The sequence below is a fragment of the Camelus ferus genome, chromosome X, assembly GCF_009834535.1.
Source record: "Camelus ferus isolate YT-003-E chromosome X, BCGSAC_Cfer_1.0, whole genome shotgun sequence".
Lineage (NCBI taxonomy): Eukaryota > Metazoa > Chordata > Mammalia > Artiodactyla > Camelidae > Camelus > Camelus ferus.
Window position 1 is genome coordinate 32,738,789 of NC_045732.1, and position 14,866 is coordinate 32,753,654.

General features: G+C 33.3%; 1 protein-coding gene across 1 annotated transcript in view; it reads left to right on the plus strand.

Moving 5' to 3' along the window:
* CFAP47 (cilia and flagella associated protein 47) overlaps positions 1–14,866 on the plus strand; it is a 359,639-nt gene that overhangs the window by 68,955 nt on the left and 275,818 nt on the right. Inside the window, exons 22-23 of the mRNA XM_032474648.1 lie at positions 4,019–4,160; positions 14,375–14,469. Coding sequence (XP_032330539.1) covers positions 4,019–4,160; positions 14,375–14,469 — 237 coding nt within the window. The remainder of the gene's footprint in view (positions 1–4,018; positions 4,161–14,374; positions 14,470–14,866) is intronic.

Consider the following 14,866-nt stretch of genomic DNA (forward strand, 5'->3'; position numbering starts at 1 on the left):
ATGGCTAATAATAAGAAATTCCAGGGGAAATAAGACCAAGAAGAATTTTGTTTTGTTTGAAGGACTGAAATATGAAAGCAGGTAGTATTTATACATGAAATGTATCTTTATTCAATTTATTTCTTGACATCTGTGTGCTGGTATCACTGCTAAAATAGATTATTACGGGAATGAGTTGCTTACTCTGATTTGTAAAAATAAACATCCATGGAAATAAAGCATATTAAAGTATTTTTGTGCTTCTCTAATTCTGTTATGAGAACAGATTATTTACAAAAGATTCTATGACAGGAGATGAAATTGGCAGTAGTGTGGCGAGTGTCTTAGTCTCTTCTGGCTACTGTAACAAAATACCACAGACTATGTAGTTTATAAATAACAGAAATTTATTTCTTACAGTTCTGGAGACTGGAAATCCAGGATCATGGTGCCAGAATGGTAGGATGAGGACCCCCTTCTGGGTCACAGACCTCTTGCTGTATCCTCACATGATGGAAAGTGCTAGGAATCTCTTGGCTTCTCTTTTATCAGGGTCTCTATCAGGCATCAGTTATAAGGCTCTAATCCCAATCATGAGGGCTCACCCCTCATGCTTAAGCATCTCCCAAAGCCACACCTCCTAATACTATCATCTTTGGGGTTAGAATTTCGACATGAGTTTTGGGGGGACACTTTCAGATCATAGCAGCCAGCTAATGTGAAATAAAAACAAAATGAAAGCCAAAGTGTTTACCTAGTAGGGTACTATGTATGGTGAGCTGTAAGTATATTCTATTATTTAGGTCTTCATTTTACTTAAAACTTCTCAGATTTTCAGCATGGTCTTTATGACTATAACACTGAAATCATCAATGCTTGTTGTCATGACCTTAGAATCTTACGTAGGTCAATGGTACTGTTCTTCCCTTTCCTACGTTTAAAATGTATATCATTTTTGCTACTTTCTTCCTCTCCCTCCTAGAAACTTAGCAAGAAACCATAGAGCAACAGGATTCTCTGCAAGACTGATTTTTTTAAATTATTTGAAACAGAAAATGTTGAGTTTTAATAAAAAATCAGCATGTAGATAAACAATAAATGGGTCTTCAGAAAAAATGAATTTTGATCATTTTCATGTTTTAAAACTTGAGTAGTTTGAAATACAGTAATAATTTTGCATATATAAATATTTTAACATTGACATTACTTCAATTGCATTTTCAGTTCTTTTATATATTAATTTTATTTTTAGAATTTTGAATTTCTAATAAGTTGTATTATTTATAAAATTTGCAATCTGATTTCCAAAATTGATATCTGGGGTCAGAGCCACTTCCATATCCTACACACATACCCTCCTCCTGGTTCCTTACATTTTAATTGATGAGCTCTAGGTGAGGAAGGAAATTGCCAGTTAGAATTCAAAGATTTAGGCCATTTCAGTTTTCAAGTGAGTTGTTTGTCTATCGGAGGCATCCATCTAAAAGATAGGAGAGTATTAGTAAGAATAGTTAACCTGTTTAATTTCAGTAAGAATAATCTCTTGTGAGACTTAATATAATACAGTCTCTCAATCATTTTGCAAAAATAAACTCCTGTTTCTTATTTCTCTAAAATCTTAGATTATCAAATGTCGGATGTCTGAGGAATTCCTGGAAACCTTTGGTTGACCTCTCCATTTATTTATTTATTTTTTAATTATTAAGGGGCAATTTCTATAATGTAAGATAACCATTTAAAAGTCAACAATTCAGTGCCTTCACAATGTAGTATTACCACCCCCTCTATCTCATTTCAAAACATTTCATCACTCCAAAGTCAAACTCTTTACCCATTAAGCAGTTTCTCCCTGTCCCTCTTTCCACCAGCCACTGGCAGCCACCAATCTGTATGCAGTCTCTATGGATCTACCTATTCTGCATATTTCATTGGAATTTACCTCTCCTCAGTTTTTCTTGTGCCTGTTTGTAGTCAGCCTCTCCCCCACCTTCAGTTCGGGCAAACACTGATCTCATTTTGTTTTTATAATTTTGCCTTTTCACTTATATATTACATAAATGAAAACATGAAGTATGATGGCTTTTCAGTCTGGATTTTCGCTCACTTAGAATAATGCATTTCAAATTCATCCATATTATTATGTGTAACATTTGTTCATTCCATTTTGTTGTTGAAAAATATTCTCTTGTATGTATTCACCAAAGTTTGTTATCCATTCACTATTTGGAGGGAATTTGGCTTGTTTTCAGGTTTTGGCAGTTATGAATTAGGCCACTAAAAACATTTGCATGCAGGTTTTTGTATGAATAAGTTTTCATTTCTCATTGGTAAACACCAAGGACTGGGAATTCTGGGTCTTATGTTCATAAGTACATAATAAATTTTCTGAGAAATTGGAAAACTATTTTCCAAAATGAATATAAAATTTCACATTCCTATCAGCAATTCATAAATATATTAAGTGCTTGCATCTTTATTAGCACTTTGTAATTGTGATAGATGTGAAGTGTTACCTTCTGTGATTTCAAATTGCATTTATCTCATATCTGATAATGTTAAACATCTTTTTATGTGGTAATATGTCATATATATATTTTCTGAATTGTCTTTTCAAATCTTTTACATAGTTTTTCATTGGGTACTTTGTGTTTTATTAATCTTTGTGTGTTCTTTATATATTTTGTATACAAGTTGGATCTTTTGTAAGAAATGTGTTTTTGGCTTGTAATTTTAATTTTTTAACACTATCATTACTAGAACAGATACTTAAAATTTGATTAAGTACAATTTAATTATTTTTTCTTTTATAGATGATTCTTTTGGTATTGTATTTAAGAAAGATTTTTCTCCTACATTTTCTTCTTCAAAGTTTATAGTTTTAGGTTTTATATTTAGGTCTTTGGGCCATTTTGAATTCATAGGAATTATTTCAATTTTATTTATTTTTAAGAATTATTTTTGGACTCATGGAGGATAAACTAAGTCTTATTTTGGGGAAAAAAAATGGTACTTTCAGTGTTACAGGTAATTTTCTTTTTGAAACTGTCTTTTTTTAAACTGCTGTTTTGTTGTATCCGTAGTGTCTCATTAGATCTCCAGAGCTTATTCATCTTGCATAACTGAAACATTGTGCCCTTTGACCAACATCTCCCCATATCTCCCTCCCCCCAGTTCCTGGCAACCACCATTGTCCTCTCTGCTTCTATGAGTTTGACTGTTAGATTCCACATATAAGTGAGATCATACATATTATTTGTGTTTCTGTGTCAGGTTTATTTCATTTAACGTAATATTCTTCAGGTCCATCCATGTTGAAAATGGTAGGATTTCCTTCTGCTTTTAAAGCTAAAAAATACTCCATTGTATGTATGTACCACATTTTTTAATCCACTCATCCTTTAATGAATATGTAGGTTATTTCCATATCTTGACATCTTGACTATTGTGAATAATGCTGCAGTGAACTCAGGAGTACAGATAGCTCTTTGAAATTTCTGATTTCAGTTCCTTTGGGAAAATACTAGAAGTAAGGTGCTGGATAATATGTTAGTTCTGGTAACAGTACTGTACTTTATACTTGAAATTTTCTGAGAGGGTAGATCCTAAGTGTTCTCACACACACACAAAGGTAACTGTGTGAAGTGATGGATATGTTAATTAACTTGATTGTGGTGTTTTTTTCATTATGTGTATTTATATCAAATCTTCAAGTTGTGAAATTTAATTACATACAATAAAAAATGGAATCAGGTGAAATAGGTGAAGGGAATTAAGAGATATAAACTTCCAGTTATAAAATAAGGCAGAAGGATGTGATATATAGCATAAGGAATATGGTCAATAATACTGTAATAACTTTATATTGGGACAGTTACTAGATTTATCATGGTGATCATCTCATAATAAATACAAATGTCAAATCACTATGTAGTACACCTGAAACTAGCATAATATTGTATATCAGCTATATTTAAATAAAAAAATATCAGTTCTGTATAGCAAAAATAGTCACAGGTACAATGTATTTTTTGTCTGTTAGGTGGCGACTTACAAGTTTAGCATTCAAGTTCGAATTAATTTCTTCGCGGCTTCAGAACTTTATACCCAATGTTGTAAGTCAAATACTGCTATGATACCCAAGACAGCACCACTTATTCGACCATGTTACATTCAAGCTACTGGTATGTAATATGAAACATTCAATGATGGGCATAAGTCAAATATGTACACTTAAGCAGCTAGAAGTTTAAAAAATTAGAATATATTTATTTTTTTAAAAAAGAAATACTAGAAAGTAAATTTATGATTCCTGGTGTGAGATTGAATTTTAATAAATAGCGTGTATATAATCTCAGATGATTTACCCTTGTTTCAAAAAAAGTATATAATTAAAAACAAAGGTCAGTTTAGTACTGTATTTATTGTGTAAGCAATTCTAAATGATTAAATAAAAATAGAAATTCTTAAAATACATTGGTTATAAAATAAAATGAAGAAAATTTTATTTAAGAAAAAAGTTTTCCCCAAAGGAAGGGGTTACTGAAGGACTAAGTATGAGTAAAGAAGGATAAGTATATTAATATTTTGAACTATTTGTTGAATATTTATTGACTCATTTTCTCCAAATATTCAAGTATAAAACTGATGCACTCTGCAAACCATACTTTTGACTGGCTTTGGCTTTGCATTGTATTTTATGTGGTTAATTATTTTTCTTGAGAAGTTAAGTCTAGTCTGTATTGTACTATATTTCATTTTTGTGGTTCTGACATTAATTGTCATGAATAATAAAATAGTGATCAGTTAATAGTTGTGCTTGCAAAAACAGACATATGGGTCAATGAACAGAACAGAGAGCCCAGAAATAGTCCCACACACCTATGGTCACTTAATCTTCAACAAAGAAGACAAGAACATACAATGGAGAAAAGACAACCTCTTCAGTAAGTGGTGTTGGGAAAACTGGATAGCCACATGTAAATCAATGAAGTTAGAACACTCCCTCACACCATATACAAAAATAAACTCAAAATGGCTTAAAGACTTAAATATAAGACAAGACACAGTAAATCTCCTAGAAGAAAACATAAGCAAAACATTCTCTGACATAAGTTGTAGCAGTGATTTCTTAGGTCAGTCTCCCAAGGCAATAGAAATAAAGAAAAAAGAAACAAATGGGACCTAATCAAAATTACAAGCTTTTGCACAGCAAAGGAAAGCATAAACAAAATGAAAAGACAACATATGGACTACGGGAAGATATTTACGAATAATGTGACTGACAAGGGCTTAATTTCCAAATATATAAACAGCACATACAACTCAATAACAAAAATGAACAACCCAATCAGAGTATGGGCAGAAGACCTGAGTACACTTGTCTCCAAAGAAGACATACGGATGGCCAATAGGCACATGAAAAGATGCTCAGCATTGCTGATTTGAAGTGCAAATCAGAACTACAATGAAGTATCACCTCACACCAGTCAGAATGGCCATCATTCAAAAGTCTACAAATAATAAATGCAGGAGAGGATTTAGAGAAAAAAGGAACCCTCCTGCACTGTTGGTGGGAACGTAAATTGGTACAAACAGTATGCAAGAGTATGGAGGTTCCTTAAGAAACTAAAAATAGGCTGCCTCTCTCACTCCCTCCTCTTTGGAGACGGCGCACACTCTGTCTATGGAGTGTGTATCTACTTTTACTTTAACCTGAGCACCCAACCCCTACACTTGGTGGCCTTTCTCTTGCCATTTGAAACAGCCTACTGTGGGTTCTGGCTGGCAGAAGTCCCACCCAGACGTAATGAATTACTGGAGACTAGTTGTGTGATGGAATGCAGGAATTTAGGGAAAGACAGGGTGGGATCGAGATTGTAGAGTCTGGCTCAAGGTCTGAAGACCCTTTATGTTTTGGTAAATCATGTTTCTGTTGGCATCAGCGAGCCTTACAGCTTATCAGGGTGGAACGTATGAGAAGCAGCTGCTTAACATTTTTCTTGGACTTAGGCGGCTGTGCCTGTCTTAGGTTGCCCTCCTCTGGGGATCTTACCCGTCATTGGCTAACCAGCCTTCTCACCTCTGAGTCTGCAGCTTTTTGTAATTTGTTTACAATTCCAGCCCAAGGCTCGTTCCTTTGGGGGCCTACAGTTTATCTTTAGGGAAGTCATGAGAAGAGGGGAACAAGATACATTCTTATAGATATGTTAAAGCAGACCACCAGACCAGCCAGTTCCTTGCTTTGGGGATAGAAGACTATCTAACAGCAGGCACGCCCAGCGCTTATAGCCGAGGTCCTGGTCGAGCAGAGTGCTCTCTAAAACCTCAACTATGCAAGCAAGGCAGTTACTAAGCACATTTGCTCTTCTCTAAGAAGACAAGTGGCTGGGGTCTGTTACAATTTGTTAACCCAATCTTGGGCTCCCACAGCCTACACTCTATGCAATATGTATCTCTCTAAATAAACCTACCTTTACTGAAAAAAAAAATAGACTTACCATATGATCCAGCAATCCCAGTCCTGGGCATATATCTGTAGAAGACTTTAATCTGAAAAGATACATGCACCCCAATGTTCACAGGAGCACTATTTACAATAGCCAAGACATGGAAGCAACCTAAATGTTTATCGATAGATGAATGGATAAAGAAGATGTGGTATATAGATATAATTGAATACTACTCAGCCATAAATAAAGAATGGAATCTTGCCATTTGCAGCAACATGGATGGACATAGAGATTATCATAAGTGAAGTAAGTTGTACAGAGAAAGACAAATACTGTATAATATCACTTTAATCTGGAATCTAGAATATGATACAAATGAACTTAATTACAAAACAGAAACAGACTCACAGACATAGAAAACAAACTTTCCAAAGGGGAAAGGTAGGGGGAGGGATAAATTAGGAGTTTGGGATTAACAGATATAAACCAATGTATATAAAATAGATAAACAGTAGGACATTACTGTTTATCTATTTTATATATAGTGAACTATGTTCAATATCTTGTAATAAGCCAGATGGATAGATAGATAAACAAACTGAATCACTTTGTTGTACAGCAGAAACTAACACAACATTGTAAATCAACTATACTTCAATTAAAAAAAAAAAACTATACTTGGCACCTAATAAGAGAAGCTTCATTGAAGTAGCATATACAATATAGAGATTTATTTCACTCTCATTTGAAATACAGAATTTGGAATTCCACAGCTGGTAGAGAGGCTCCATGAAGTTAAAATATTCTCCCTGTTTTAAGACATCTTTTTATGGAAAGAAAATAATTATCATCTAGTTTTGTTTTCTGAATTAGGTAAATTACTTTAATGAAAAATAAAATAAAATTTACTTTTTTATAATTAAAAATTGATGTATCATTAAGGAAAATTGGAAAATGTAGAAACAGAAAACATTATTTGGAATGTGACTATTTAGAGCTTACTGTTATTAATATTTGGTGTCTTACTCTTCTTTTGTTCTATACTTTGCTTTTTAGTTTTTTAACATAATTGGTATCTTACTGCCTATGTTAAGTTGAAATATGATCACTAAATTGAAACTTTTACTTGGATGTTACCGACTCTTACTAATTTTATAAATTAACACTGGAAACTACCATGGACTTTCACCCAGTGTCTGTTATAAATTACTTAAGCATAATTATAAGCATTTAGGTTGCTTCCTTTTATTTTCTGGCTGATATAAATATTGTAGTAGTGAACATTTCTGTGTATAATACTTTTTCCCTATTTAGATTTTTTTTTGAAAGTGAGAGTCTCTAAATTGACTGTATTCCTTTTAAAGTGTATACATATTTGTCAAAGTGGCTTTTGTAAATGGTTGTGCTATTTCATCCATCCTCCTGCGTCAACTCTAACCAACATTGAATCTAAGAAATTTGATTTCTTTCTGTGTGATTAAGTTCTTCATTTCAATTTTCATTTCTTTAATTGCTCATGAGGATGAAAATTTTCTGTCTTTGCTATTAATTATATATTTCTTCTGTGAAATATCTGTTGATGAACTTTGCCTTTGTCACTGAGCTTTTGTATCCAGTAAATGTCAGTGACTTCTTTATTAATATAATTTTTTTCATCTTTACTGTCAATATTTTCTAAGATTTGTCATTTGCCTTTAGTTTTATTCATTTTTAGTAGATCTTTTTAATAATTTTATGGTGAAATCTAGTTATCATTTCCTCTGGGATTTCTAACATTGCTTTAAAGATTAGATCATCTTCCCTATGCACAGGATTGGTAAATATGTAATTCTGGGGATTTTCCCTATTTTTAATGGTTTCAGATTTGTTCAGTAATTTTTTTACTTTCTAAAAAATACGATTGTATTTACACCAAGGGTCAAAATGTCAAAGCAGACTTAATTATATCATATAACTTATCTATACCAAAATTGACTATTGATTCAAATGGTACAGATGAAATGAGGCAGAGATGTAGTATTTCTTCCTGTAGAAGTTGGCATGTTCAAACTTGTCCTTTTATCCCTCCTTATGATGCCTTTGGTTTTGAATTAACAGATGACTTTTGAATATTTGTAGAAAACTAGTTCTCAAAGGATGCCGGTTTTGTTTGGAGCTCCCCTATTTTTACCCTCAAGAGTTACGCAGGTAATGCCTATATGATAAGTTCTTACTCTTCTACCAGCAATGCCCCAGAAACCTATGAATTCTAGATATTTTTAACGGGCCATTTAGACTGATACTGTATGTCATGGTTCTTCTTTGAATAAGTCCACTGCTCTGTACCATTTTTATGTTTACAAGGAGGTATGGTCAAGTCCGTGCTTCTCTCAGCCATCACCTTGGTAGGATGATGATGCCTCAGTAAGAGGCTCACAAGCCTGCTGTTATGTCTTTACTCCAAAATTACATGCATTCATTTTTGAATTTAAATAATGCTAACCCAGAATTGTAAACCATTATTTCTGTCCTCCTCAAGGCTTATCCTGCACCCTTGAGGCAATGATTTTCTTCATTAATTATCTAATGAAAAGACTTATTTCATGATAGGTATCTTTACTCAGCTGAAACTCTTAACTCCTTATCCATTTTCCTAATATAATTAAACCTTTATTTTCAATTAAAATTTTTATCAGATTTAATTATTATCATAGAGTGTTCATTGTTTAGCCAAGTTGGGTATCATGCATAATTATTTCATTTCCTTTATTTCAACTTTTTTTCTGGAGTTAATAATTGCTTAATTGTTCTAAAGTATTTCACTGACTCCTCCCATCCCATAAAGCTCTATAATATGTCTGTCAGTGCAGTGTCCCACATAGTCTAACCCGCCAGATTATATGTCATGTCTTACTCTCTTGAAACAGCCCTCCTAGACCATGTCATCCTCCTGCTCAGCCAACATGAGCTAAATGCTTTCTTTCCTGTGGCAGAGCTCCTGTCAGAGACTTCCCTTGACTCTGCTTGTGGTGATTCCTTTTGACTTTTTTTTTTCTTTTTTTAATCTTGAATCTCATGTTTCCTCAATTCCTTACCTTTCTGTTTTCTTGGTTTACTTCATTGTTTTGGTAGATTATATCTTCAGGAGCTTCTGAAGGAAAGGTACAAGGGACTTAATTTTTGAGAAAATCCGTATCTGAAAATATCTTTGTTTTACCTCCCACACTTGAATGATAATTTGGTTGACTGTGGAATTCTAGATTGAAAATCATTTTCCCTCAAAATGTTGAAGGTATTCTGTTTATCTTCTAACTCCTGTTGTTGCATTTAGAAGTCTGATGCCATTCTTCTTTCCCATTCGTTACATATTACTGAATAGTTTCCCTTTAGAAGCTTGTAAAAACTTCTGTTTATCCTTGTACTTCGTTATTTCACAGTGATGACTTTGGTGTGACGCTTTTATCTTTACCATTGTCCTAAGTTCTTGTGGTTCTTTCCAGTCTGGAAACTAATGTCCTTCAACATTTTATAAAGTTTTCCTAAATTGTTTCCTTGAAAAATTCCTTCCCACCATTTTCTCTGTTTCTCTCTCTTATTCCTATTTGTTGGATTTTGTATGTCTTTGATTATGTTATATATTTTAATTATCTTATATATTCTCTCTTTTTGTCCTTTTCCTTATCTTTTTTTTTTAATTGAAGTGTAGTCAATTGCAATGTGTCAGTTTCTGGTGTACAGCATAATGTCCCTGTCATTCATATATATACATAAATTCATTTTTATAGTCTTTTTCATAAAAGATTATTATAAGATATTGAATATGGTTCCCTGTGCTATACAGAAGAATTTTGTTTTTTATATATTTTTATATACAGTGGTTACTATTTTTATATATAGTGGTTAACATTTGCAAATACCAAACTCCCGAATTTATCCCTTCCCACCCACTTTCCCCCGGTAACCGTAAGATTGTTTACTATGTCTACAAGTCTGTTTCTGTTTTGTAGATGAGTTCATTAGTGTCCTCTTTTTCTTTCTTTCTTTCTTTCTTTCTTTTTTTTTAAGATGCCACATATAAGTGATATCATGCAGTATTTTTCTTTCTCTTTCTGGCTTACTTCACTTACAATGACAATGTCAGGGTCCATCCATGTTGCTGTAAATGGCATTATTTTATTATTTTTATGGCTGAATAGTATTCCATTGTATAAATATACCAAAACTTCTTTATCCAGTCATCTGTCGATGGATATTTAGGTTGCTTCCACATCTTGGCTATTGTATATAGTGCTGCTATGAACACTGGGGTGCGTGTATCTTTTTGAATTAAAGTTCCCTCTGGATATATGCCCAGGAGTGGGATTGATGGATCACATGCTAAGTCTATTTTTACTTTTTTGATGAATCTGCACACTGTTTTCCTTTTCCTCATCTTTTTGTTTTAATTCCTAGGATATTTTTATCTGATGATATTTTATGTCTTAAAAAATTATTTTGGTGATTTTAAACTAATAAAAATTTTAAACTTTTTTATTATTTCTTACAGAATTTTTAATGAAAGCAACATTTTATCTCTGTATTAGAAATTATTTGAACTTTTTTTCTGTTAACTATATTGTCTCAATTTTTGCTAAGTCGATTTTTCCTGTATATCTTTCTCCCTTGTATTGAGGAGTTCCTTTAAAGTCTCAGTTCTTGCCTGTATCTCTTAGGTTTATGAATGAGTCTCACAAGGCTGGCTTCAGCACCAACTCTTATATCATTTCCTGACAATCTGGATGCCAATGAATGTTTTAGTTTAGGGGGGAACTAAAATATTAGTTTTTGAGACTTTAATCTTGAGCAGTTCAGTTTCTCTGGAAAATGTTTCTCTAATAATCTGTGTTGGGTAGAATGTAACTTTCTATAAATGAAATAGAGGCCTCTAAATGGTGACATAATATGGCAAAACAGTGCTTTAGTTTTAAAGATATAACCAATCTATTATTTTCACTGATTATCCTCAAGTACCAATTTGCAAATAGGCAGAATATCTTAGATGTGCTGTTTTTTGGATATGTGCCATAGCATCATCTTTTCTAGGATTTCTCATGTCCAGAGTTGAGAGTGACACAATGATGAACACCATCTACACATTTCTCTTATCCCACATATTCAGACTTCCTGCCAAAGCATCTTTTAATTCCAGTAGTATAATAAAACCACTTATAAGATACATGAGTTTTTGGATCAGAAACTGGTTTCTTTCCTGGACTTTTATTCCCATAAACTTCTAAGATGCTTGAGTTTTCATTAAGGATGACAAATATCTCCAAGGTAAGTTTTAAAAAGTATAGATTTTCAGTTCTGGTTTCTGGTCCAGCATGTAAGAAGCTTGGAAGTCACCACTCTATCCTAAGAACAAGTTAAAAATCAAAACAGACTGAAAAAAAATATCTTCTTAGATCTATAAGTGAGGTCACAGGGCAAACTGATGCCTCTCAAAATGGAGAGACTAATGGGTGAATACAGAGAATCACAACTTACTGGAATGGAACAGAAATCCATGGGCAGAAGTCACTTCAGGAATCAATTCCTGGATAAGAAAACATGAACTGTAATTGATGAATTGCTGGAGGCTCAGCATGAACAAGTCTGAGAGGAAATTTCCTTGGGGCCACAGTCATGAAGGCCTCTCACATTTCTGTGAATTTTGCTTTTAGGAGCTTAACTTGGTTCTCTCAGCAAATAGTGGAGAAAAATTCCCTCATGCTTCTGGCAGTGGTGAGGAAGAGGAATTATTTTGAAATGTGCAGGAGCTGAGTCTTCTCTTCTGCTTAACCAGGTTCTCCCTCAGGAGAAGCTATTTGACCAGATCCTAACCTTTTTATCAGAACATAACTGACCTTGGGGAAGGGAAATATCCAACTCCAGTCCCCTCTAACCATCTATGTGGAAGAAGTGGGACAGAAAAAAAAGGCCAGAATTAGGCCCACATAGATATAGTAAGCTGATCTTTGACAAAGGAGTAGAGGAAATACAATTCCAAATAAATAGGCTTTTTTAAAAAATGGTCCTGAACCACTGAACATCCACATGCAAAAAAAATGAATCTAAATATAGACTTTATACCCTTCACAAAAACTAACTCAGAATGGATTGCAGACCTGAAAATAAAATGCGAAACTATAAAACTCTTAGAAGATAACATAGGAAAAAAATCTAGATGACACTGAGTTTGGCAGTAACATTTTAGATATAGCAACAAAGACAGGATCTATGAAAGAAAGAATAAGCTGGACCTCATTAAAATTAAAAATTTCTGCTCTACAAAAGACACTATCAAGATATGAAAAAGACGAACGACTGACTGGGAGAAAATATTTGCAGAAGACATATCTGGTAAAGAACAGCTATTCAAAATATAGAGACGTCTTAAAAACTCAACAAGAAAAACAAACCAATTACAAAACAGGCCAAAGATCTGAACATACACCTTACCAAAGAAGGTATGCCAGTGGCAAAAAAGCACATGAAAAAATGTTCCACATCATATGTTATCCGGGAAATGCAAGTTAAAGTAACAATAAGACACCACTATACACCTATTAGAATGGCCAGAATCCAGAACACTGACAACACTACATGCTGATGAGGATGTGGAACAATAGGGATTGGTAGGAATGCAGTTGCTAGTGAGACTGCATTGCTTATGGGATTGTAAAATGATACTTCTGCTTTGGAAAACAGTTGGGCATTCGGTGGTTTCTTCCCACACTAAACATACTCTTACCGTATGATCCAGCAAATCACTCTCCTAGGGTATTTACCCAAAGAAGTTGAAAACTTAGGTCTACACAAGAACCTGCTTGTAAATTTTTATGGCAGTTTTGTTCATAATTGCTGAAAGTTGGAAGCGACCAAGATGTTCTTCATTAGGTGAATGGATAAATAAACTGTGGTATATCCACAGTAGAATATTCAGCACTAAAAAAGAATGAGCTATCAGGTCATGAAAAGACATGAAAGAACCTTAAATGTGTATTAGTAAGTGAAAGAATCTAATCTCAAAAGGCTACATGCTGTATCATCCCAGCCACATGACATTTTGGAAGAGGTATGTGGTTTCCAAGGGTTGTGGGGGGAGAGAAATGAATGGGCAGACCACAGAGGATTTGGGGGACAGTGAATCTCCTCTGTATGAAATTATAATGGTGAATAGATGTTGTTATACATTTGTTCAGACCTATAGAATGTACAGCACCATGAATGATCCCTAATGTAAACAGTGGATATTAGGTTATAATGACATGTCATTGGAGGTTCATGTGTAATGAATGTACCGCTGTGGTGGAGGATGTTGGTAATGGAGGGGGCTGTTTATGTGTGGAGGCAGGGGGCCTATGGGAAATCTCTGTACTTTCTGCTCAACTCTGAATCTAAAATTCCCCAAAAAATAAATATTAAAAAATATAGCATTTTGCAGCAGGTAATAATACATTCTCTAATATATTTTTACAGATACTTCCATTCCTTATCTTCTGTAGGATAGCCATTTTCTCCCTAGAACTTTTTTGTTTCATGTGTAAAATGTTATATGATATGCCATCTATGTATTTTCCATTTATTCCAATAATTTTTCTTTCTATACTTCTTCTCACTTCTGTACTTCTGCATTGGTCATATTCTAGTATGGAGATCATTTTAACTTTGTCTACTTGTTTCCTGAGGTCAATATTTAGCATATTTTATACTCTTATTGTCTCCAGGGTGTATTTTTCATTTTACTTATAATTAATTACCATTAAAAAAACAAAATCGGAACTATAGATGTGATGAACCAAGATATTTCTGAAATGTTTTTAAAGATAATTTTGTTTTCTGGCTACAAATATAAAAATGGTAGAAAAATTTAAAACTACAGTAAGAATTATCTATGAGCTTATGTATATTAATATTTTAACAGTATGTCTTCTTTCCTCTCATAGTGTTGCAAGCCCCATTGAGATTATCCAGCACTGATTTTATGTTTGAAATCCTATCACATACTATGGATCCTAATAACAGGATCACAAAAACTCAGGTATGTATAGGTAATTGATGCAGTTTACAACTTTTTCTGATTATGGCTTTTAGTTTATTGGGTTGATTACTCCCAAGCATGTGTTGTAAGAATACTTTCATTTTTAGAGAACTTGCATATATATATGCCATATTTCTTAAAGTAATTGCCAAAGTATACAAACACATATAAAGCCATTAATTTTATACATGTGTATATTTAATTCAACTGTTCAAAATACATGAAATAGAATTAAATTATTCCTCTCCTTATACAAATGGAAGCTATGATTAAAATTAATGTGAAATATGTTCTGTAAAGGTAAGTAAATATGGCGAGAGGCAATAATAAAAACCAAAAAAGTCCAGGTATATAGTAAAGTGACTTTTATGATAATCTACTCTTTTTTCTTAATAGA